This window comes from Ptychodera flava, chromosome 2 (assembly GCF_041260155.1).
Source record: "Ptychodera flava strain L36383 chromosome 2, AS_Pfla_20210202, whole genome shotgun sequence".
Taxonomy (NCBI): Eukaryota; Metazoa; Hemichordata; class Enteropneusta; family Ptychoderidae; genus Ptychodera; species Ptychodera flava.
Genome location: NC_091929.1, coordinates 8,719,187 through 8,745,126, shown reverse-complemented (window position 1 = coordinate 8,745,126; position 25,940 = coordinate 8,719,187). Strand labels below are relative to the sequence as shown.

The following is a 25,940-nucleotide window of genomic DNA, read 5'->3' as shown; positions in this document are numbered from 1 at the left end:
ACTGAGAAATAGTGAGTTTATTTTTCGGCGAATATGGTGGTCTATATACAGCCATCAAATGAATAGTTTCATTATTTGATTGAATATTCAGATCCATATATTCAAATGTTTTGAACACTCGTGGACTGTTCTTCTTGACTTTTACATTAGGTCTAATCACAACACAAATACCACCACCTCTCAGTTTACTACGTGGCACATGGTGAGTAACATATCCATCCACAGAAGAGCTGAAATCGGCATATACTATAGGGCACCGTTTTTCTCATTAATCCATGATTCTGTGAGTACGAAAATATCAGTCTGATTCGTCAGAATCGAATCACAAACTGCAGCGATTTTATTCGTCATAGACCTGGCATTCCACAGTGTGAGATTCAAGTGTGAGAACAAATTCTCACCGGTGAGATTGGAAATTATCACCAAGTACAGTGAGAATTGAAATTCTGATTCTTGCCAATGAATGGGGAGTCTTGATGATTCAGCGGTGAGAATAAGAACAGATTCTCACTGATTGCGTGAAAGCGTCATTTTTTGGCAGATCATCCATGTAGCCGACACGAACAGGAAGTGTCTGTTACCGGCTACCAAAAACTATGAAAAACAGTAAAGAATGAGCTAAAAGCAGTTATTTTTTAACTGTCATGTCCCCCTTGAACATCTTTTATCGCTTATTTATCTTAGTGTGATCAGCATTTGTAGCAAATCCCATCAACTCTTGTGCAGCCGAGGTCAATGTATATCCGTTTTTTCTTAGTTCATTAATTATACAAATTCACACGGAATTCGGAAGCCACACTCCCTAGAAAATTAAATAGTACTTGCGATTCCTGATGACAATATATGAACCAGATTTCATTTCTTTTATGTTGGCCTTTCTAGAGATAAAGCATCAAAAGTCAGACGAATATACATACAGACAGACATCGCTGCGACATCAGCTCACGCGTGTGAAGTGTTTTATATAGTACTCCATAGCAACAGCTACAGCAACATAACACATATGGACAGAACTTAAAGAGGGAAGGCCGATTTGTTTTTATTTTTTTGGGGGGAGGGGGCAGGGGGGATGGGTTGCCCTTCTGCCTAGGCATTTTTTAAGTCATGAAATTTCGTAAAAGCCGTTGCAGGAAGGTCATTCTATGATATATAAACTTGCAAGATGTAGTGCTTCGTCCATAAATATCACATCATAATACACGGTAGTCTATTGGGCAAACGCGTGACAATATCCATTACACAACATGCTTTGTCTATATATTTATATGCTATATAATTTACGTAAATGTAATGTGCATGAAGTGGGAGGCAAAAGTGCATATGCGCAAAAGAAATTTATTTTTTGGATTTCATCGAAATTGTTAATTAGCTTACATGGTCTATTAATCAATATAAAACTATCAATATTTGTGAATTTATATTATTTGCTAAATGATATAAATGTACTTGATTAGAATAGGGTGGTTATAAGCTCATAAGTGTTTGATTAGTGAATTTCACCGTTAAGATTCTTATAAATTGATATCTTTGAGAAGACCATAAAACATTTTTATTATACTAAACCAGCTTAATCTGCACTTTTATAAATGATTGGCAATTGATATAAAAGTACGCAATTAGAATAAAGCTTTTGAAAGTGCATGTATGAACAAGAAATTTGGTATGTTACCTAAAAATGTTCATTTTGATTTCTTATGGTAGTATACTGCAAAATTTGCTATATCTTTGCACTTATATATGAATGGTCTTCAATATTGATTTTTTAGGCTATAGTAAGTCTTTGACAAACAATAACAATCTTGTCAAAAACTATGAATGAAGATAAAGATAACAGATATTTTCCCTTTTGATTTTTGAATAGTCAATTATACTTCAAGTAGTTGATAAACATATTATTATGGAAATGCGATTTTTTTCAACGAATTACTTCAGACCTTGCATGAAAGTGATCATTTGAGAAGGTTAAACAGTACCTAATGAAAGTTCAAAGGTCAAGTGAGAAACTACATGTCAGGAGGATCACTATTTTTGTGAAGTGTCATTTCGAAAAAAGCACCGGCCCTCGTCCCTGTAATTTCGACCAGTCCCTAAGTTATATATTTTGTTATTTTCTAGAGGACACTAAGGTTAGCAGGAGTCGTAGAAGGTGATTAAGAAAGAAAAAACTTAAGATATTGTAGCTCTTTGCGTGTAACTCAATGAGAAATAACTCGAGCTAACACGCAGGGTTTTAAAAGAATGCTTATGACCTTGTCAACTCAGTAAGATTCATTACAATTTGACAACACAGACTAGTGAATAGCGATAATTGTAAGTCTTATGCACTACTCTCTTTCGTGAAAAATAAACATATATTAGGCCAGGAAGAAAAAATAAATTGTTCATCGGAATCGCCGCTTCTATTTGGCATATTTGGAAATTTTTTTTTTTTGATCGCTGCAAATTCTTACTTCCGCATTACAAATATTTTTAGTATAACCGCTGGTGGCGCCCTACACCATGCCGGAAAATGCCGAGAGAGTTTGACCGGTTAAGAAGGGCTTGACTACGCAGTTTCTGCGTAGTGAAGCTTCATTACGTATTCATGGTGACCCCTGGCCAGCTGTCAATAACTTTGGGGGCTTTTGTCTTTTGGCCTGCTTTGCATATGCGTCGTTGGACACGACCTGCCAATCACCCAGGTAGTCAATTAAACTATTAATTGACTGTTTACCGACCCAATTAACACTATCCAGCAGTATCAGTCATATTTTAATCGCGTGGCCCGGGTGGGCACAACGTAGGAACGCGTGTATTTCTATGTGTACGTTTCACTTGTGGTGTTGTTTGTACCATGGAGGTAGGAATGTTTGTACCATCGTGCGTTTGAAGTAAGCTTACTTGTTTCACCTACAGCATTACCTTCAAGGTGACAGGCTAACTATTAATGTTCAGTATCATTGCACCGAGTTCTGCCCACGGTGAAAACCACCTGTTTTGCCACGGTCCCTCTGTGGAGGGACCGTGGTTTTGCCTTCTAATTACTGCCCGTCGCTGCCCGTCCTGAATGTAGCCTATCTATAGCTACAGTAATCAGTCAATATATAATACCCCGCGCCTTATAATTTTTATATAAACCACAGTCTCTCTATCCACGAGGGACTGTGTATAAACTTATAAAATCATAGTCCGTGCCGTAAAATTGTTGACTTTCGATGCGATATAGAGGTTGATCGTTGAATCGCACCGGCGCATCCATATTTACTTGCCCCATAAGCTTACTACTCTGTAAAGGGTGGGTAGATGGAATTCCTGGGCCAAAAATGAACACCGGGGCGAAACTTTTTGTGAACCCATGTGAAACATAAATCATTTATCAGTTTTGATATATACTCCTAAATTGTAAGTTTGATCATGGAGGTACCTCCATGGTTTGATCAAAATCGAGACCACATTCAAGGGCTATGCAGACTGTCCATGTACGCACACACAGTGACAAGAAGGCGGCAAACACCTACTTACCAAGCACATCGAATCGGCGAAAAGAAGCATAAAAAAGCTATAGGCTCATCGCCAAAACAAACGCGCCAAGCGCTAACAAAAACCCATACCAAGCGGCCCTTTTCAGGGCCACCAAACACTCCAAAAAGAGAACTACCCAAAAAAAACCCATAAAATGACATAGAACACACAAATAACAAAAATCGTACACATAAAAATAACGTGACAGAAAAAATGGCCGTGGAAATAAATCAGCTATTTCCAAAGAAAAGCCGACAACAACATGAAATTCAACAACAACCTATCATCGCTCAAACTATGAAACTCCGAAAAATAGTACTAGGCAAAGGCCTTAAAATTAATTCGGACGCCAACAAAACCAAACAGAATAAAACCACCTCAGGATTTCAACAAATAAAGTCGTAAAATGTGACTACGCTACATCGTGAGACACAAACAATCGCAACAACACAAATTCAAAGAAAAGTCAAATTGGGCTCCACAAACAACAAACACCAAAAACTTGAAAGCTATCTGAAGCTGCTAAACTCGCACTTCTAGAGATACCCTTTCAAACAAGGAAACAAAACATGTCGCGTGCTAAAAGAATCGCGATAAACCAGCTTGCAAACAATAGACAAATTTCGGGGAAAAAAAACCCTCGACAAGGGTCGGGTTTTCGTCATTGTCAACACAAACGATTACGTACTCGAATGCGAAAGGCAATTCGCAACACTCAGTATTATACACAACAAGCCAGAACAAACAGTAAACAAAGTAAACGAACTATGAATCAAAATGTACGAGAACAAGCACATCAACCAGGATACTTGTGAGTATCTTGATCCAATAAACATAAAATCCGTACCCCCAGTGGTACTTATTGCCTAAAAATTCACAAACCTCCGCAAAAATCTAAAAGACACACCAGTCAAAACAAAATTTACCGAAGTAAAGAAACATAGAACAAACAAACCGAACCACCAAACGGACTCACAACGTGACCAAAAATTAATATACTTGCCTCGCTAATCGAAAAGCAAGACCACTAAAATGCATTAAAATAAATTTTCACAAACACAAACTAAGGAAAGAATCTACACCGCGACTGATGAGAAACCACAACCGGGTTTCGAAACGCAAGCGTCAAGGGCGACTCTATCAACTTTTGTAACAACATAGGTCCGGCTGCGTCTCGCCATAAGGTTTCCCCACACAAACAAAACATTACCGTACACACTAATCCAAACTTCTCTACAAATATCCAAGCGAAACAAACATTTTTATTAACACACACAATCGGATAAGAATGTAGGAACACATTTTCGAAACGAATCAAACACAAACTCGACACAAAAACATTTAGGATAGTTAGATGGGAGCCTCTTTCACATTTTTTACATCTCGCTATACTGTCTATGATTCTAAAAATAAAGTCATCTGCCACTTTTTCTGTATACGCGGTTTGGCAAAACTCATCTCTTCAATCGAAAGTCGGGCGATTTCATGGTTCTTTGGGGTACGTCGAGCTTAAGGAATGTGGTTATATTCGCGATGTTTTATTCGAAATTATTTATTTCTTCTAGGGCAAATGCACGTAATTCATGCTGTTGGAAATACTGGCCGCTCATAAACAAGACAATAAACTCGATATCTGTGCATCTTTACTTTTATTGTCAAAGTACCATCGACACCCAAAAAAACCAAATGGTTCAGTCCACGCGTGGGTTCAGTCCAGGTATTTGCAACGCCAGTCACCTAGGCGACGGTAATCCGCACCACTTATCACCATCGGGAAGGTACTCCTCCCCCTATACCACTGGCGATCCCACCCTCAAGGCACTGCGTCATTCGACCAAGCATTGTTATTGTAATTTCCTGCATAAAATTAACAGCGAGGTCAACCGGTCAAACTCTCTCGGCATTTTCTCTCATGCTTTGTCGGGTTTTCGCGGGCACGGGATTTTGAATGTGTTTGGACTTTTAATAGTTGACCGCCAACACGTTGTTGTGACGTCTGAATTTGACGAATCACGGCGTAAAGTGGGTCGATTTGGCCAGAAATTTCCTTGTTTTGTAAAGGTTAGTACATGTCACTTCATGAGTATTAATTTGATCGCCAACATTCGACGTGATGGCCAACAGTTAGTTCCAAAGACGCTATTTAGTGTTTGTCCTGATATTACGTTCAGTGATTTGTTCAACAAGATCGTGACAGTAGATGGACGGTGCATCCTATTGAATGAAAATTGCATCGAAAGTGTAAAAATTTACGACAATGACAATACACATGGTTGCGTCGATGTTAAGATATCAGTTGAAGCTTGCTGTTTCTATTGTGGAGTACAAGACAGCCTTCTGAATGATGACTATATAACTTCACTCCGATCACAGTACAGTGTTGTTAGACCATTGTGTAAAATGTGTAGAGACAGTGGTAAAGATGCCAAAACATGGGGTCAAAGTAAAATGAAAAAACTCAGATGCTAGGTCCCACCAGGACAATATTAAAGGACAATACTGAATTGTTGGATTTCAGTGATTTGCTGCACATTTCAGTTTATTCTGAGAGAATGTTGAAATACTCAGAATATGTTGTGCAAACACTATGTTATTGTTGGGAAATATAGTATTGAATTCAGTTACCAGTATCAGTGTTTCTTGTCTGAGATATTTCTGGTAAAAAGGGAAACAATTATCTTGCCTTGTCTGCATCTGTGCAAAAATGCCAGAGAACCGAGTTTACCTTCGGCCTAAAAAAAAATAAAAAAATAAAATTTCGCTCGCCGCTCCTGGAACTTGGTCCAAAAAATCCGATGAACAAGATTTTTTTTTCTCTCTGGCCTTAGAGTTTAAATATTAAACAGAATCACAGACACACACATGTATGATATTGATGAATTCCTACAATGTCACTTTGACAAGACTGGTTTGTATTGTCTAATGCCTGTCACTTATTACATTTGTTGTCGAAGTACCTTAACTCTCCTCCGATAAGAAGGCAAGGGTACGACAGTATATGCAAGAAAAGGGTCTCTTTAAATTCGTAATGTAAATTACCTTCCACAGTTATGGTAAATGAACAATGTGCAATATTGTCAGAAGGGTCTGACGCCACATAATACACAACTGTACTGCCTATTTAAAAGTTGCTCCCAGGCTCATGGCTTCCACGTATGTGTATAGCGCCAGTATTATCAGTGGCAACAGGTACAGGCCATGTCGCTGGCGTAATAGGGATATCGATGAAGGTCGATGCCGATAGGTCCAATGGACAGTTGATTACAGGGTGCTCTGTGACTGCAATTGGAAAAGAAAACCATTGAGGTGAAATTTTCTGAAATCACATTAGTTTAATAATACATTTTGATGACAGACTGTATAGTGTTTCACAGTCATGTAACATCATATGTGATTAATAGCCGTTTGACTGTCGTCATGTCTTTTCATTATGTTATTAGTTAGAGAGAAAAAAAATTCTTTGAGATTATTACCAAAGTGCTCTCGACAAAATTCTCTTGGAGTCACGACGTAATATATTTTATTATACAACAATGCATCAATGCTGGACACTTTGCAACACCATCATATGTTTCAACCTGACAATTACCAATGAGTGAAAGTACCTCTGAAGTTCAATCCGATGCATTGAGTTTCACATTTCATGGCAAAATTACCTAAATTAGTGAGGTGTTTGCTACATCGTGCCCATGAACGCTCGCAATATTAAGAGGTTCTCCGCAAATTTGGTTTAGTAAGCTGTTAGAGATGAATTTGAGCAAAAATCCCTAATTTCACATATTTGTTCTAATTATGTGAGCCATGGCCTCAAGAAAACTGACGCACGTCTTATTGTGAACATACTTGATAGCAAAGATATCAACTTTGACTAGATAGAGCTATCCGACCAAGCACAGTACACGGTCATTATTTGCATAGGAGTCACGTGACAAGCGTTTTGCTGAACCTTCCAAAAACCGATTTTTCCCGCCTTATGCAAACACGCTGCAAGATTTCCGGTTGGAATTTCTTCATTGACAAGCCTTGACAATATCCTTCAAAACCGTGTCTGGGATTTTCTTTATATGCCTTTGTTTTTTTTAATGCGCTCTTAAAGGTGTTGGATGAAGGTGCTTTTCAAGGAATTTTAATTATCACGCCATATAATTTAAATGGAGCCTCCGGGAAAAAATCGCAGACACAGTTTTGAAGGATATTGTCAAGGCTTGTCAATGAAGAAATTCTAACCGGAAATCTTGCAGCGTGTTTGCATAAGGCGGGAAAAACCGGTTTTTGGAAGCTTCAGCAAAACGCTTGTCACGTGACTCTTATGCAAATAATGACCGTGTATTGTGCTTGGTCGGATAGCTCTATATCAGGGCTTTCAGAAAATGTAAAGTTTATTGGCGTTTGGGACGTGTTCAATTGAGAAAAAAATAAAAATCTGAAAGTGTCTAAAAGGTATTTAGCTACCCTAAACACAACATGGATATACCTATCTTGCATCTTGATTCCGCCTTCAAGATTTCCGATTGCGACAATTCTCTGTTGCACACCTGCATTCACGATATAAGGCTCCCAAATATCTAGTGTCACCGATATGCAGACCCATCCTGACTTCATAATTGGTTGTCAGCTCAAATCCACCAATATCTGTCGATTCTTTCATATGATCCATTACCCGCAACTTGGCATGCCCGGTAATGTTGTTGTAACTGGCTCCGATGAAATTCCACTTGTTCTCCTCCAAAGCGTCTGGTATATACAGGTGTTCAGTTAAATAATAACAAATGAGAGCGAGGGCAATATAACGATTTATTGCCTACCCAAGGGATGCTGGTCATGATCGAAATATTGATGATGCCCGAGCCGTAGGCGAGGCATCGTCAATATTTCGGGCATCATCGCCTTCTTTTACATATCACGTGAGTCGTGTTTAAACCGATGGCAGTGCGCGCTGAATGAGTGAGGTGTAATAATTTCTGCTAGAGTGTTTCTTACAGGGAAATAGTGATATTGCCCTCGCTCTCATGTGTTATTATTTATATTACACCGAACAAGCAAACATGCAAAGACACAAAAACATAAAAACATCTTCGAGTACAGCTGGCCTTTCTGAGTCCGGACCTCAGCGTAAAATGTTGTCAGTGCCGAGGGTTGCCGCTGAAAGTTTGCCGATCTCCTCGGTGGCGTATCCACATTTGTTGCTCGCATAGTCGCTGAACACAGAAATTGCGTTCCTTGTTGCCATTTTCGTTCGTTTACTGTTTACTTGCATCAAAATATCGTTTAACTGTGCCGCCGACAGTTCTGCATGACGTTCGCAGCCATAGTTGCCGACTGCAAGTACAAGCGAACGACAATTTGTTATGCTCAGAAAGGATGCGCATTAAGTAAAATGACGTCATCCATGTAATATCAAATGCAAAGGGCATCATCAACTTCGCAGAGGGCATCACCACCTTCTTTTACATATCACGTGAGTCGTGTTAACCAATGGTAGTGCACGCTGAATGAGTGAGGTGTAATAATATCTGCTAGAGTGTTTCGTACAGGGAAATGCGCGAAGTGTTCTTTATTACCATCCTGCATGTGGACTCCATGACCGTCTCGTTTAAAGCTGAAAGTTTGCCCTAACGTTCCTTGAGGGTAGGTGTACATTAGAATGTGTATAGAGTATTTTGTGTAGTACGCACCGTTGTTTGGGAATTCAATGTACGAGTTAGCATTGCCCGTGAACTGATTAGCCCCAGCTAGAGTGCCCTTTGCATCAGAAACAAGAATAGCGCCACCACCACCACCATTGTTAGCAATGTGAAATGGAATCTGCTAGTCTGGAGGAAGCGCATAGTGTGAACCTAAAAACCTCCTGTACTTTATAAACATATTTCTAACCAGCTTCCTCCCCACCCTACAAAGCATACTTTCTCCTTATATGTTGTCGCTTGAACATTTTTAGGGACATCAGATAATAAGCCAGAACGGCACAACTTACTGCAGCCACCTGCGAACAGTTACTGTGCTAAACTTGGCCTAAGACTGATGACCAATATATATAATCGTTTCACAACTTAACTGATTGTACCCAACGGCCACTTAGGCAAATAGACTTTATACGTCTAGAACCTCTGGATGATTGCTGAAGAGCCTGTTTTTAAAGTAGCAGTAATGCACTGATATTGATAAAGGAAGGTTAAAAATTGTCACACTGCCAACCAGAAAACACAGCTGATTTCTCGATAAATTGACTCTACTTGAAAGGGGAAGCTGGCTTACAATATTTGACTCTGTACCATGCACGCCGCACAGTTGCTGTACTAAATCTGGGTCTTCAACTAGCAAGTAGATTCCAAACATCTGAAACCTCTGATTGGTTATTGGAAGGCTTGCCTTTGTAAATATCTATGTGCAAGACATAGCAAGATAGATGAGCCATTACTATAACTTTGAAATCTTATGTACAATAACACAGCTTCATATTGATCTATAAATATATAAATACCGTTACCATTGTTAAAGTTCAGATGAGGTCCAGCTGCCGAAATGAGAGTCTTGCCTGGAGGACCGTCTCAGGGCAAAAGAGGATGGGACAAGACTACACGATGACCTCTTGACCCCTGCCACAGGTGGCGCTGTATGAACGTTTGCAGGAGATAAAATTCCTTACTTTTGTAACTTCTTATATATATATATATATATATATATATATATATATATATATATATATATATATATAACAAATTATTCTATCTATGTGTGTGATCCCTTTGTACACTTAATTCTACACAATCAACAAAATGTTTCTAGTGATAACATTGAGTAGAAGACAACTGTTGATTATAATGCTGACCGCTACATAACCCTCCCGAGGCAACTATAGATTTAAGCTTGCAATATTGCAAACTCAGTGGTGCAGTTTCGAACCAGCAACAGAGAAATGTACTTCTGGTGTTCTACACTGAGCAAACCGAAGACATTTTTTAGATGTTTAGTTGCATCTTTGTGTGTTCTAAGTAAGTTCTGAAGTTATTTCAGACTGGGGAAGGGACGACATTTCTGTCAAAGTGTTTTCTAATACCGCTACTTTTCGACCTCTTAACTCATTTACAAATAAAAAAGATCGAGACTAATATTCAACAAAAGTTAACAAGACATACTCAGTGTCTTTTCTGCATGTTCATTAAAAGGGTCACCTAGTGCCCCATTCACCAAAATTAGGGGGCAGACTTGACATCTTAGGGGGCAGTCACTGTCGTTGTTGGTTTTTCCTTCCCAGGAAGCGCTTCCCCGATATCATTACGATCATCACCCTGTTCTCTTGCGTCATGTATGTCGCATGCAGCACGTGTACTAACATCGACATCATGGTATTTGTCAGCTTGTGATGTGCTCGACTGCTCAATTTTCTGAGGTATATTCACCAACAGGATTCCCGGCTCAGAAATTAACGTATTGGTTCCCCTCAACACAATTTTATCAGAATTCGGAGGTTTAAATTTATGAAAATATGCGGTGATCAAACGATTGCTTTTCTTTTCGATCGAGATCAAGCGTCCCTGCACTGAATCGTCACGTCACTGCCTACACAATGATGGAATTTTCTATAATTCCATCCTTGATTCAGTTGTTAAAGTTCTGCTGTCAAACTTTACCGCTATCAAAACATGAACATAACATTTCACTTGTGTCCATGTAGACTGATCTGCAACTACGTCGTTGGGCACACAGTCCATGTAGCCGACAATGAGATGCAAATGATATGCAGTTAAGGTCTCCTCAACTAACTTTCAGCTGGTTGTTCACTTTCTACTATTTTTATAGTATTTTAAACAAAGGCACAGACTTCTTCTACCTGCAACTTAAAACTGATAGTGATTTGTAGCTCATTCTTTACTAATTTTCATAGTTTTCTGTAGCCGGTAACAGACACTTCGTGTTCGTGTCGGCTACATGGACGATCTGCCACTACGTCGTTGACTATTTCTTTTGTATCGTGTAAACTCCTCGCCATGCACACCTCACTAAAGCTTAATGACGGGCGACATTTTGTCTTTTCCGAGGGAATATAATTATTAGAAACAACAGCAAAGTCACAAGTCACTTTACTGCACTTGGTTTACCCTTATATATGTGGACATCTGTGCTTGCTGTGTTTTGTGCACGATTTCTGCACTGTCAGTAAATTTTTCAAGGCAGACGATGGCGCGAAAAGATCTATAGCGCATTTGCGTAGTCGAGAGAAAACCCTGACACTTGACACGCACTTAAAATGCAATACGGTAATTGTGGAATTTTGCCAATTTTATTGATATGAACTGCAAGAAAAAACATACTACCTGTGTTCAAACTACTCAACAGTAAACGATTTCTTTCTTTTCCTGTTAAGGAGGCGACACACCCCTTCAAGACTTTCTTAGCTTCTTACACCGATATTATTGACACCTTTCATTGATGGCACATAAAATGTGACTGTAACAAGCAAACACGACTGATTAATTAAAAGTACATTATGAACACTGACAAAAACATGTTGTGTAAATTATGATATTGATGTAGAATACGCCTCGAGGATAAACATTCAGACTCAAATTTTCACAAATCTTTTCTGATCTACCAGTTGTGGGAGCTCACTTGTAAGATGTTGGAGTAACAAAAAATTGCACCACTTTTTCGACATAAAATATATATGCGATTTATCTATGTTGTGTTTTTTTCTCCGTTTTATTTTTGCAGGCTGACTAGTAGGTGTTTCAAGAATCCAAGGACGGCAAACAAAGAATTTTCTTTACATGCCCCTATCCACAATGCAAATACATGCACGGCCTGGGTTATCTTATTTACATAGGTCATAATATTTGCATGAAAATGGTCCAGTTGAAGGTTAACCGCATTGCGTTCGGCATGTCATATCTTCGCCATGGCTGTTGTCGTGGATTTTGTTGTCGATTATGTCAAACGACTAGACACTGCAACGTTAATTACTGTGCTGGTAGTCGCAGTATCCTTAACGAGCCTTTCTTCTGCTCTTCGTTATTTCAGATATCTGTTGTCAAGGCGACGATTTTTCGAAACATGTCTCGCGGATTTCCCAGGAGCTCCCAAGCATTGGTTGTTAGGGCATCTCGACAGGGTAAGTAACTGTCATCACTTTTTTGAATTACTGTCATCACGAGATTGTAAACAGTGAACGTTGTACAACGTTATGTGTCTACAATCTCATCATAATGATTTCCGACTTTGTTGCTTTTTGTAGACTGTAGGCTATTTACCAATTGTTTGAGACCAGAAGCGTCACAGTGACACAGAAAGCCAGTCTTTACTCATATTATGCTAAAGTCGGGATCCAATTATCGTTTCCCTGACTTCATACAGTATAAACCATCGTTATAACCAATTTGTAACCCACCCTTTCCCCCGATTTCCACTGCCCCCGGCCTCCCCGTACTATGATGAAGGCTCCTAAGGCTTAGCGGACAATCTGGATGAGTGGTTCAGCCTATTCCTCGATAAAGAATTTTCGTAATCTGAAATATGACGCAAAAACAAACACTCAACAAAGTTCATTTGATTGCCTGTGCAACTATTAAAGTGCAATAAGTAAAAAGGGAGAGTCCATTTCAACATATATTCCCCAGTAGTGCGGCCTCCAGTACATCGACCTCTGGACTCACCGGGACTGGTTTTCTATTGTTCAACCATGATTAAGCTTATGTAACCCAAAGGATTATCACCTTGTCGTGTTGCATAATACAACGAGATTCTATCGTTGTGTTGGAGTTGCCTTCTTTAGCCTTCCTGGAGAGATGCTTGCTGCAGACATAGACTGTAATTTAGCAGAAGGTATGACCGACCACATACAATCATCTCTCACAGTGATAGGGATGAAAGGTTTGAAGGCACTGTAAAATGTAAAAATGATATGCTCTCTGCGCAAAAATGATAAAACCTTAGGTAAGCTCACAAAATAGATCCTAAAATAAAGCTCTGGCTCGGGAGAATGCATCAAACTCAATTGTGTGGTGCCGGCCGGCCATTTTGTAGACTGGCATGAACGATGCAACACACAATTTCCGTTTGCCAAGAAAATTTGAAACGATGGCTGTGGTTGGTCTTCGGGATTTGTAGCTTTTCGCAAAATGCATTGGCACTCTTAACTGGTTGGTTAGAAAGACCATACAGCTGCCTAGCCAAGCAAGCTGATGGGTGGACGACAGTCCTGGAAAGAAGAAAACACACTTTGTAGTGATCCCTCAGATTTTGAATGGGCTTGTGGATACCAAAGTCCTCAGTTGAAGAAGAGAAATATGTCATCATATCGAATATATTCTTGTATCACATCACAATTAGTACATTGTCTTACTGTCAAATAATGTTCCGTTTTCGTGACTCCTAGACCCGATATTATCGATTTTATCGGATAATATCCGATAAAACTGCATGTCGGGCATCTGCCACTTTCCCCTCGTCTAATATTAGACTCTAACTTAGATGTGAGATGATATTTCGATTTTATCGTATAATATTCGATAAAACAACGTGTCAGCATCTGCCTCTTCCCCATCTTTCTAATATTAGACTCTAACTATGATTTTAGACGATATATCGATTTTATCCGATATTACCCGATAAAACAGCATGTCGGGCATCTGCCACTTCCCAATCCTTCTAATATTAGACTCTAACTTAGATGTTAGACGATATTATCGATTTTATCGGATATTATCCGATAAAACTGCATGTCGGGTATCTGCCTCTTCCCCATCCTTTTAATATTAGCCTCTATCTTAGATAACTTAGATAATATTATCCGATAATGCCTATAGTGTCAATGTCGCGGTATCCTCATTAGTAACATTCCTACTTTCAACTTAGACACTTGATTTCACATGTCTTTAAACCGATATTACACTGTGTCTCAGCCAGGGTCATGCTTCACTGTATGTAGCCACTGTCTATTATTAGTTTATTAATAAAATAGTCTTCTACAGTATAAGTATTAGACGACTTCGTCTTCCGACTGCTTTCTCAGACCAGGTCGTATTCCCTATGATAGAATTGAATAGTAAATAAACGTATATTTTTTACGATTGAATCAATAATTTCTCTTTTTGATAACATTTGTAGTTGACTCCCAATGAAGAAGGTATACAAAAAAGTGTTCAATGGACCACTGAGTACAAATTTGGGTATCCTTTGTGGTTTGGGCCATTTGTTGGAATGTATGAATGTGCACATCCGATGACTGTTAAAGCTGTGTTATCAACAGCAGGTATGTATCTTCAGCAAAGCATGACCAAGGTTTTCAAGGATCATTTATTGCTAATGTTGCATTTCTTTAGCACGTCAGTTTTTATTTTCTATCACCCCGATTAAGTATTGTTGCAATAGCTTGATCGGTTTTGTAAAAGCGGCACAGAAGAAGTTCGTTTTTGAGGATAATTGAGTCTTGTTGGAAACAATTACCTGTAGGCAAGTTACGCTACGCTAATCAGAAGGCTCAACGCACATATACAGTTGAAATTCACAATTGCATGCTAATATACTCAACATCCTTGCTGTAAAGCGCTTAGCTATACATACACATCGCATTTGCTTCATTTGTGACAATATTTATAATATTTGGCCAGACCCGACCAAACAGTGTTCAAACCTTCAAACGGAAATATTTAATCGCGCTTGTCCAATCTATTAATTCCTATATTTTCGTAGTACTTTTGCTTTAGGTATATTTTGGGGAATGTCATCTATCATGATTCTGTTGTGTATGGGCGTTTCTTATCAATCTCTCATAAACGGATACGTATGTGTCCACGTCTGTCAAAACATTGCTTGCAATGGCAGATGTACACTTGAATATACTGGTAGTTGACTTTAAATATTTGCACTTCACTTCTCTTGCTGTTTGAAAAACTGAATATGAGCAAGCATTGCAATACGCCCAAGAGAGTTTGGTTTTACCACTGAGATTATGGCCAAACGTTAAGCCGATAAAGGCAGTATATGGAACTTATAAAATTTTGCTTGAAAAATTGAAAAAGCTTATGAAATTGTCAACAATTTTCTTTCAAAATCAAGAACAATCAGGGATCATTGAGCAAAACTTTGTACAAGAGAAATAAATAATCTGTCATTTACCAATACTTGAAATTCAAAATGGCCGCCACCTCTGTGTTATCTCTATGGGGAAAAATATAATTTTCGATTGTCAAAAAGCTAGGATGGTGAGATTATTTCTTACTTCAAGAGCCTCTCAATGATCCCTCACAAGTATAGTGAGTTCAGTATTGTAATAACGTGAAAGTCTGAATATCCCGGATGCGCATTCTACCTTAATACTTGACTTTTTCACAACAGAACCAAAAGATGAATGGAGTTATGGCTTTGTAAAACCCTGGCTAGGAGATGGGCTGCTCCTTAGCAAAGGACCAAAGTGGATGAGAAATAGGAAGCTTTTGTCACCGGGATTCCACTTTGAAATTCTCAAGCCATATGCAAAAATATTCAAAGAATGTGCTGACGTCTTAGTGGTGAGTTTTTTTTACTGAGGTTATAAATGGCAAGCGAAGGTATTTGGATGAAAATAAGCATATTTCGGTAAAATAATCATGATTGGTCTAAAGGTCTTATTTCCGCAACTAAATACTAGAGCGTACCGTTTTTAATCTCATTATATTATGATACAATTATACAAGTTGACAATGTTGTTATTTCGGACGCGAAGTTGGGACGAGGCATCTAGGGCCTGCTTAACACAAACTCCAAACGAACGGGTCAGTATATGCCACACGCATGTACAGTTGCGAGCTGTAGCGGAGTAAACTTTTACAATCAAAATGCCTCAAGCTATATACATGATAGCTAGCGTGTTTAGCTCTCAAGCTTGAAGTTCAAAACCCTCTGAATTGAATTCGTTTCCTCTGTTACTACTGTGACCGCCTGACTGAAATACTAGTATAGCCAATCTCAAAGTTTCTTTTGACGTTTCAGGATAAATGGTCAACCCAGTGCACTGAAGGATCAATGGAAATGTTTCATCCCATTAGTTTGATGACCCTTGATAGCCTAATGAAGTGTATATTCAGTCTTGATGTGAAATGTCAGACTGCAAAGTACGTTTACCTGTTTATCCATGCATATATATTAGTTATATGTGCATGCGTATATATATATATATATATATATATATATATATATATATATATATATATATATATATATATATATATATATATATATATATATATATATATATATATATATATATATATATGTGTGTGTGTGTGTGTGTGTGTATGTATGTATCCAAACATGTACATATGTATGTATGCATGCACGCAAGCATGCACAAATACACCTACGTACTACATATGTATGTGTATGGATGCATGCATGCATACATGTTTGTATCTATGTTTGAATCTTTTTGGTACAAATATGCAAGTCACACCAATGTTTATAACATTTTATCAATATCAGAGGAAAGTAAACTGTAGATCACAGTCAATGCTTTACCTCCATGGCTTTGTATCCCAACGGTGATATTGTTATACCGGTATTATAAGTCGTTTGACCGAAATAATTTCAATTTATGTTGTAGAAGTTACACTTGTCAATTTGTTCTCTCACAGGGATTCTCATCCATACATCAAGGATGTCTATGACATAGCCAATCTAACAATAGCACGGATCTTCAATCTGTTTCATCACGCTGACATAATCTACAAATGTTCCTCAAATGGGAGACATTTTTACAGGGCACTCCATTCACTTCATAGCCAATCAATGGCAGTGATTGACAAGCGAAAGAAAGCTTTGGAGATTGAACAGCAAGGTGGACAGATTCAAAAACGAAAATACATTGATTTTCTGGACATACTTCTGTCAGCCAAGGTTAGTAACGCAGCATTTCAGTAGACAAGAGTTTCCTGAAGGGAATCTGTTCTGAAACCTTTCTTTTTTAAAGAACTTTCCGAACTGCAAAAAACCATTAATAAGAAGTACTGAAATAAATTTCATTTATTCTTCATTATAAATTTCGCAGTAACTTTTATACGAAAAGTATCTAAATTTTTTTTCCCAATGTTACAAGAAATTCATTGTGAATTTGAGAAAGTCGAAATAAGACAAAAGTCCGACACACTAAACTGCAACTGCAGCACTCACCTTTACCTCTCGATAGTTTTCAGAGGTATCGAGGTAGCGATTTTGCCAATAAAGGATTTTATAAAATGATAAAATGTGCGTTTCAAGGTAGTATACGTGCCCGAAAGTGAAAGACTTAAACGTTTTCTCAAACGTCTCTCAAAGGAGGTTGTAACCATTCTCCTTTTAATCAAAAATAAACATCAGGGTTCATTGTGCAAAGTTTGGTTCTAGAGAAACAAATTACCAAAATGTACAAATATTTTGAATTCAAAATGGCCGTAATCACCGTGTTAAGTTCATGGAAAAATTCCAATTTGCACAAAAATATATCGTTGAAAATTGTATTTACTCTAAGAGCTTCAATATGATCTCTAATGGATGATAGGTCGATCAGAAAGGTACAGTAAAAGTTTGAGATTCTGAGTATCTGTCCCTGAGGCACATCCTACCTAATAAGATTTTGCTTTCTTCAGGATGAAGATGGCAAAGGTCTCACAGATCAGGAAATCCGTGACGAAGTGGATACATTTATGTTTGAAGGACACGACACCACAGCCAGTGCACTTTCATGGTGCCTGTACAACCTTGCTAAAAACCCAGAACACCAAAAGAAATGTCAGGATGAAATTGACAACTTCTTTGCCAAAAAAGGAAACACTGACATTGAATGGTTGGTACTTTCATATATCCATTGATTTTCTTTCTTTCATCCGTTAACTCTTCTTTGTTGATTTACAAGTAAGTTACTTTGAGTCAACTGAAACCCAGTGCGGACATACTGACGATAATATCACTGTTGATAGTCTCCTACAATAACAATCATAAAATTGCCTATTTGCTCACTTATTTCCGTGACCGGAGAGCTGTTTTATTGATAAATTGGAGGCATTTTTCTCGGTCATAGTGCGTCGGTATTGTTTCAATTATAGTTTAGTACGGGAAGATCACTGTACAGTTATGACATTCAAAGGGGGGGGGGATATAATTGTTACTTTGGTTGGAAGAGTGGCTGTCTTAGTGGTATGGTGACTTAAAATTTAAACATCAACCCTTGGACAATGACAACTGGCATTTAGGAAAATGGTTGGTTACGAAAATCAGGTGTCACTTTGCATTGAATTCAACTGTAGGAGTCAAATCGACAAGTTGATGATCTCTGATGACGTGGAAGTCATTAAAATTATCAATTCGTTAATGACAGCACTTGTGCATTAACATGTGCTGTACTATATCTTAAAGCCAAAACAAGGGACTATTTGCCTGAGGGTAGGTGACCAAAACAAGTTACTATTTGCCTGAGGGTAGGTGACCATTTGCCCGATGTCAGGAGGGCAAATGGCCTCCTGGCTCGAGGGTATATAATCAATAGTTTGGACTATAATGTTTTTATTACATGCCTTTCATACATAGTTTTCACTCCAAACGTTTGGGTTTATTTGCGAATGGCCATCATATGCTTTATTTTCATGTTAGACGAAAATCCGTTAAAAATACAACTAATGGCGCATTGATAAATTTAAAGGAACAGTGATGCTAAATGATGAGGATATTTTTATTGTTATTGCTTATAATGTCAACCGTAATTTCTTGTTCCACACCGCAAAGCATGTTGATACACAGAGTATTCAGTTTGTAAACTGAGCCTATAAATGTGTAGAACTACATTATTATTGTTGACATGTGAATTGCGGGCCGGATAAGAATTCAAATGTAAACAAAAGGGTGCATTTTACACACATAGACCGCATGTTGACAAGCTAAATAGTGGGTGTTTTAACATTCTTGTGGGAGTACCATTAGAATATGAACTTTATTGACAAACGAAATAAAAATAATAAAAAAATCATCAAAAGTTAGCATTTTCTGGCCCTTTAAATCACTATTATGTGGTTTATCGATTTTTTATGCATAGTTTTCTAAACACCGGATTTCCTATGCAAGACATGTAATTTAAACATTTTTAAATCCCAAAATTGTGAAGTTGACAATAGTTCCGATCTACTTTCAGTCGAGTGACGACTACGGTTATGGAGCATGCGACATTCGATGTATGAGCCTTGTAATACCAGAAGTTATAGCATTAATAAAGTTTTGCAAATTACTTCTACAGGGATGATCTGAACAGTGTTCCATATTTAACTCTTTGTATCAAGGAAAGCTTTAGGATTACTCCACCAGTGCCATCAATATCAAGGAAGATAACCAAGCGAGTCGATCTACCCGATGGACGAGCATTCTTACCAGGCCAGTAGTTTTGACTTCTTGATACCAACAATTGCCTCTGCTTATTTCTTATTCTTGGCCGTACTTCGTCACACATGCAATACCGTTCAAGGATATACACTCCTTTCGTACAACTTGTCTCAGTTGTCTGGTCAAATTCAAGTTCACCAGCTACACTGACGCTCTTACAAAAGACATGAATGTATAGCTTGGCCGATCATGAGAGACAAAGCCACGATATGCAGATCTGCTAAAAGCACTTTAGTTGGGCAAATTAATTTTTGCCATAGGGCATTCAGTTTCTTGTTAGGGCTGTAATATATGGTTTTGCACGAATATCACACAATTTTAGAATGTTATAATACCCTACACTGGGCAAAACGCTTGATATAAACAACAATAATTGCCTTAAAATACAAACTCGCATATTTCATCACATTTTGATTAAATCTGAGTAAGGTCATCCCCAAGACCTGTAAATCAAATATTGAAGCTGTCTTACCAGCATTTATGAATATTTTTTACCAAAATTGGCCTTTGCTCATAAATTAAACTTTAATGGTCAGGGCGTCGCCCGTTATTTCTGTATTGTGTTTGTTACAATTAAAATGATGATGTAGATATACATTGCGCAAGAACCAACTGATAACAAGAGCTGACCTTTGACCTTTTCCTGCATCTAACAGTATCGTTCATATTTATCTGAACCATACGACATTTGTCTAAGCGTATGACATGTAAAGTCAAAAGGACTTCAGAGTCCCTGGGTCAAACGTCACATCTGTATCACCCCAATATGTAATAATTAACCCAATATGTAATACTAACCCAATATGTAATAACACTTAACCCAATATGTAATACTAACCCAATATGTAATAACACTTAACCCAATATGTAATACTAACCCAATATGTAATAACACTTAACCCTATATGTAATAAAAAATGAATTTGGGATATAATACTGACCAAAATAAGACTAAAATATGCATAGCAACCATGATCACGCCCCTTCACAACCTGCAGCATTTCTAAACTTTGATAATTTTTCAAAAATTTTTTTGTTTTTTTTTTACCCAATATGTTATACTAACCATGTAAGAACATTTCACCCAATAAAGTAATAATATTGATCCACTTTGTAATACAAAACGAATAGGTAATAAAATTCTAACCAATATATAATCCTAGCCCAGTACGTAATAGCATTTAGCCAAATACGTACATTCGAATACAAAATCACTTCAACGTCCAATCCTCGGGACATTTCTTCACAATCTTCAAATTAGAGTCTCAACCTTCAAGTGCTTGTGACATATCAATGGAGTATGTTTTCAAAGTACATAACATTAATTAATGAGGTACTATGGAATCGATAGAGACCGTGAAGTTGATATACTAAAGATACACTGTGGTAAGCTTAAGTCTGGCTGTTTCGCGCCTGAGACGACTAAAATAATTTTGGCATAGGAAAGCCAACAAATGTGTCTGCAAACAATGATACAATATGACAAAATGAAACGTTCTGCAAAACATAGAATAACCAATGAACATAGAGTACTAGTGGCAATAATATAAATGCCAGCTTTTTATATTTCCATTTTATTTGTTGAGTTTAATTTTTATATAACATTTGAAGAGCTGTAACATTTGCAACAGTTAGTTCAACTTCAAAAATTTTATGTGAACCAAGTAAACTCGGTTTCATTCCATCGATAAAAAATCCAGTAGCCAGTCATCCGCCAGAGTCTGTGGTGTTTTACGTAAACACTTTGTCATCTGTATCATGCATGGTGATCACTTCAAGTCTAATGCAATGTAGTTTTTCTTCATGAAATGTAATTAGGAAATCGTAATGTAATAAATGTAATAAAATTTCCATGCATTCTCTATTGGGACTTTATTACATATTGGGTTAACCCAATATGTAATAAAACGTCAATGCATTCTCTATGGGGACTTTATTACATATTGGGTTAACCCAATATGTAATAAAACGTCAATGCATTCTCTATGGGGACTTTATTACATATTGGGTTAACCCAATATGTAATAAAACGTCAATGCATTCTCTATGGGGACTTTATTACATATTGGGTTAACCCAATATGTAATAAACCTTCCATGCATTCTCTATGGGGACTTTATTACATATTGGGTTAACCCAATATGTAATAAACCTTCCATGCATTCTCAATGGGGACTTTATTACATATTGGGTTAACCCAATATGTAATAAAACTTCCATGCATTCTCAATGGGGACTTTATTACATATTGGGTTAACCCAATATGTAATAAAATTTCAATGCATTCTCCTTAGTGGACTTTATTACATATTGGGTTAACCCAATATGTAATAAATCTTCCATGCATTCTCCTTGGGGAACTTAATTACATGGAAGGTTTATTACATATTTAGTTTATCCAAAATAGATCGTTAATGACATATTGAGTTAACCAAAAAATATTGTGTGGGGGCACATATTTTGAGAGAATACCAAAAATAGATAAATGAATATTTCTTTCTACCCCATAAAGTAAGCCTTATAAACGAAAGGCCAGTATTATCATTCAATCGAAGTTGGTCACTTTAGCCTTTCAGAGCTATCATGTATAGTTTCTTCTCTTTATTAATCTGTTGAAACATTTATGTCTGGATAATATTCCCGTTTATTTGCCCATAATGTTGTGATATTACACATCATATTAATATATCGGTAGTCGCTTTCATATTTACCATAAATTGTGTTTGGTTTTATGAATGTTGACAGCCATAAGCGTTCTGCATGTAAACAAACAAGCGAAAAATTTTAACCATTGCTGTCATTTTCTGATTGTTGTAAGGTCAGGAACTAGCAATAATGGTGAAACTTTTCTTTCCGTATTGCTAAATGATTATAAGAAATGTGTGTGTTTTCAGGTATTTTCCGCTGTATGAAAATTAAGGAACAATTAAAATTAAAATTTAAATGCTCGACGACGGCTTGATTAGGGTACCTGGGCGTTCTTAGCTTTTTTGCAAGTTTATTGATCTCAATAATTGCCTCCACTTTTATCTTAAGTTTTTTTGAAGTGTTTTGGCTACACAGGGACGTGTTGATGGTTGTTAGGCATTTTTTGTATTATTTTCCTTAGTATTATATCCCAAGTTTAGTTTTATTACATATTGGGTTAAGTGTTATTACATATTGGGTTAGTATTACATATTGGGTTAAGTGTTATTACATATTGGGTTAGTATTACATATTGGGTTAAGTGTTATTACATATTGGGTTAGTATTACATATTGGGTTAATTATTACATATTGGGGGATACAACATCTCTGTTCATGGATGGCAGCATTAAGAAATTTGTTGCCTATGACTTTCAAATATGATTTACTGGTTAATTCTTATAGGAATGATTGTCACTACCAACTTTTATGCCCTTCATCACAATATTCATGTGTGGGATAATCCTGATGTCTATGATCCATCCAGATTCTTACCTGAGAACGTCAATGAGAGATCTCCGTATGCCTTTGTGCCCTTCTCTGCTGGTCCAAGGTTTGTAAATTTAGGTCGTCACGTCTTTCGAATTCCATGTCTCTCTTTGATTAATAACATTAAGAATAAGTTGTGTGATTGTTGTATTTATCACCTAAAATGCTCTCAGTATTTGTTAATCGCTATACTTTATCGTACAATGTCACTGTCGATATGTACAAGTACATAGAGCTTTACAAATTCTTCATTGTCGGAATTTGTGTAATACAACATGATTCTTGTAACTGTCAATGAGAACCAAACAAAATGGCAACCACGTTTCACTAAAGACGCCCCCAATATTGAACTTAGGATCTCTTTTGAAATTTCCTCGGAACTTTTAACTAACATTGATACTGAGATGAGATCAAAGCAAGTACTAGTGATTGTTATGTTGACATGACGACTTTCTCAGGGGAGAAGCAAACAACCCCTCACTGCACCTTAAATTCGTGTCCCAGCCCCTTATCCTAATGAGGTTCCTCTATCCATAGATTCCTTCTCTCACAGGCCGTCAGTGGTAGGGAATTAGGTTAGTGTACTCCTAGTGGACATACTGGAAATAAAGTCGAATCATTCCAAAGGCTGTAGAGTTAATGCCAATTGCGTCAATACTTAATTTTAAGTAGCAGGATATAAATTAGATCTCCTTAATTCATCATCTTCTCACGATTTTGAAAAACTAAAATATGGGTATGGTATGTGATGAATCGGCCAGAACCCCAGACCGAAATGTCTTTTATGTAAGATCTGATTGAGTGGTGCATAAAGATTAGACTTGTCTGGCTCCATAAAGTCGTGCACAAATATTTGAGTTTCTGCTATTCCTAATACATCAATCTTAAGGTTTTTCCTGTTTAGAATTTTAGTGATGCCTAGTGAAACGTTTCACTGTGTTTTCGGTTTTGATACCCAGTCACTGCATCTTTTGAATTTTATAAGAATGATGTTATAGGAATACAACTTATTTTTGTATTCTCTGCAGGAATTGCGTTGGTCAAAACTTTGCCATGAACGAGATGAAGATAACGCTCATGTTAGTTTTACATAGTTTTGAATTCTCACTCGACAAGACTAAGCCACCGAGTCCAAAGTTTGCGTTTGTTTACAGATCTGAAAACGGCATACACCTTCATGTTAAGAAACGTCATCTCGCTACCATATCAAAGAGATGAGAACTTTTATCATATAAGAAGAGCAATGTCACTCCATCCTAATAACGTAAACTGCTACATATCATCCACAGATATTTTAGGGTAAAGTCGAGATATGCACTATAAAAATATCATCGCATATAAGAGTGTACTGTAAATTAATTTGCAACTTGCAAGTAATCAAAGTAAACCAACAAATTGGATGCCACCCCATCTACAAAGTCATGTTCAGGAACACTTTTTAGGAATCCGGGGTTCAGCAAATATTTTATTAATACAAGCCAAAAAGTATTATTTTGTAATCAGGTCTTCAGGAAGACAGGAGCAGTTTTAAAATCTCTTAGCTGTGGTTGTAACATAAAGATGGATAGCATTTTGAAACAGCATTGTACAGAACACAATGGATTTGACTTGTTATGAACTTTACGAAAAATGCAACGAGGACGAAAAATTAATTCATTTTCGATTGACTTGTCTAAGCAATTCAACAGTTTAAAGTTTTGTAAAGCAGATTTTTTTACAATTAACAAAATGTATTTATCAGTACTATCTTTGTATTTTCCTGTATACAGTACATCTTAAGTTTTGGAGCGAAATGTTGTGTCACAAGTTAATTAAAATACGTACTGACCAAACAGCCGGGTTTGTAGTGTGTACCAATCAATTTGTTTATTTAATCCTCTCCAATATATATATATATATATATATATATATATATATATATATATATATATATATATATATATATATATATATATATATATATATATATATATATATATATATATATATATATATATATATATTATATATATTATATATATTATATATATATATATATATATATATATATATATATATATATATATATATATATATATTATATATATAAGAAGTTACAAAAGTAAGGAATTTTATCTCCTGCAAACGTTCATACAGCGCCACCTGTGGCAGGGGTCAAGAGGTCATAGTGTAGGCTTGTCCCATCCTCTTTTGCACTGAGACGGTCCTCCAGGCAAGACTGCCATTTCGGCAGCTGGACCTCATCTGGATCGTCTAGGTCAGCAGCAGTGTCATTTTATCCGCTTGTCATATGTGGGAGGCAGTGTCAGCATGGTACTGCCCGGGCTCCTTTAATGTTTTTCCCATGTTTGATTCTGTCTACCACTCAACCTATTAGCTATGCAATAGCTAATAATAACTCTGTCGAATTCTTTTTCTGCCTAGTTTTTCCCTTTGTTTTCACCAACAGGCATGGCTCATAGAAAAAAAAAACTGTACAAAAAGAAGAAGGCAGCTAACTTCATTGCCACTTGACACTCAGCATATTCAAATCCTGCATCAGACACTAGGGCTACAAGGCAACAATCAACAACATCAACTTTATAAAGTGGACATATAATTTTGTT

General features: G+C 37.1%; 1 protein-coding gene across 1 annotated transcript; it reads left to right on the top strand.

The window, feature by feature from the left end:
• Positions 1–12,365: 12,365 nt before the first annotated feature.
• LOC139152729 (cytochrome P450 4F4-like) lies at positions 12,366–25,163 on the top strand. Its single transcript, XM_070726045.1, has 9 exons — positions 12,366–12,610; positions 14,605–14,749; positions 15,835–16,007; positions 16,468–16,589; positions 17,109–17,370; positions 18,099–18,295; positions 19,736–19,869; positions 23,251–23,398; positions 24,363–25,163. Exons 1-9 carry the CDS (start codon positions 12,398–12,400, stop codon positions 24,550–24,552), a joined length of 1,584 nt encoding a protein of 527 aa, XP_070582146.1. The 5' UTR covers positions 12,366–12,397; the 3' UTR covers positions 24,553–25,163.
• The last annotated feature ends 777 nt before the right edge of the window (positions 25,164–25,940 follow it).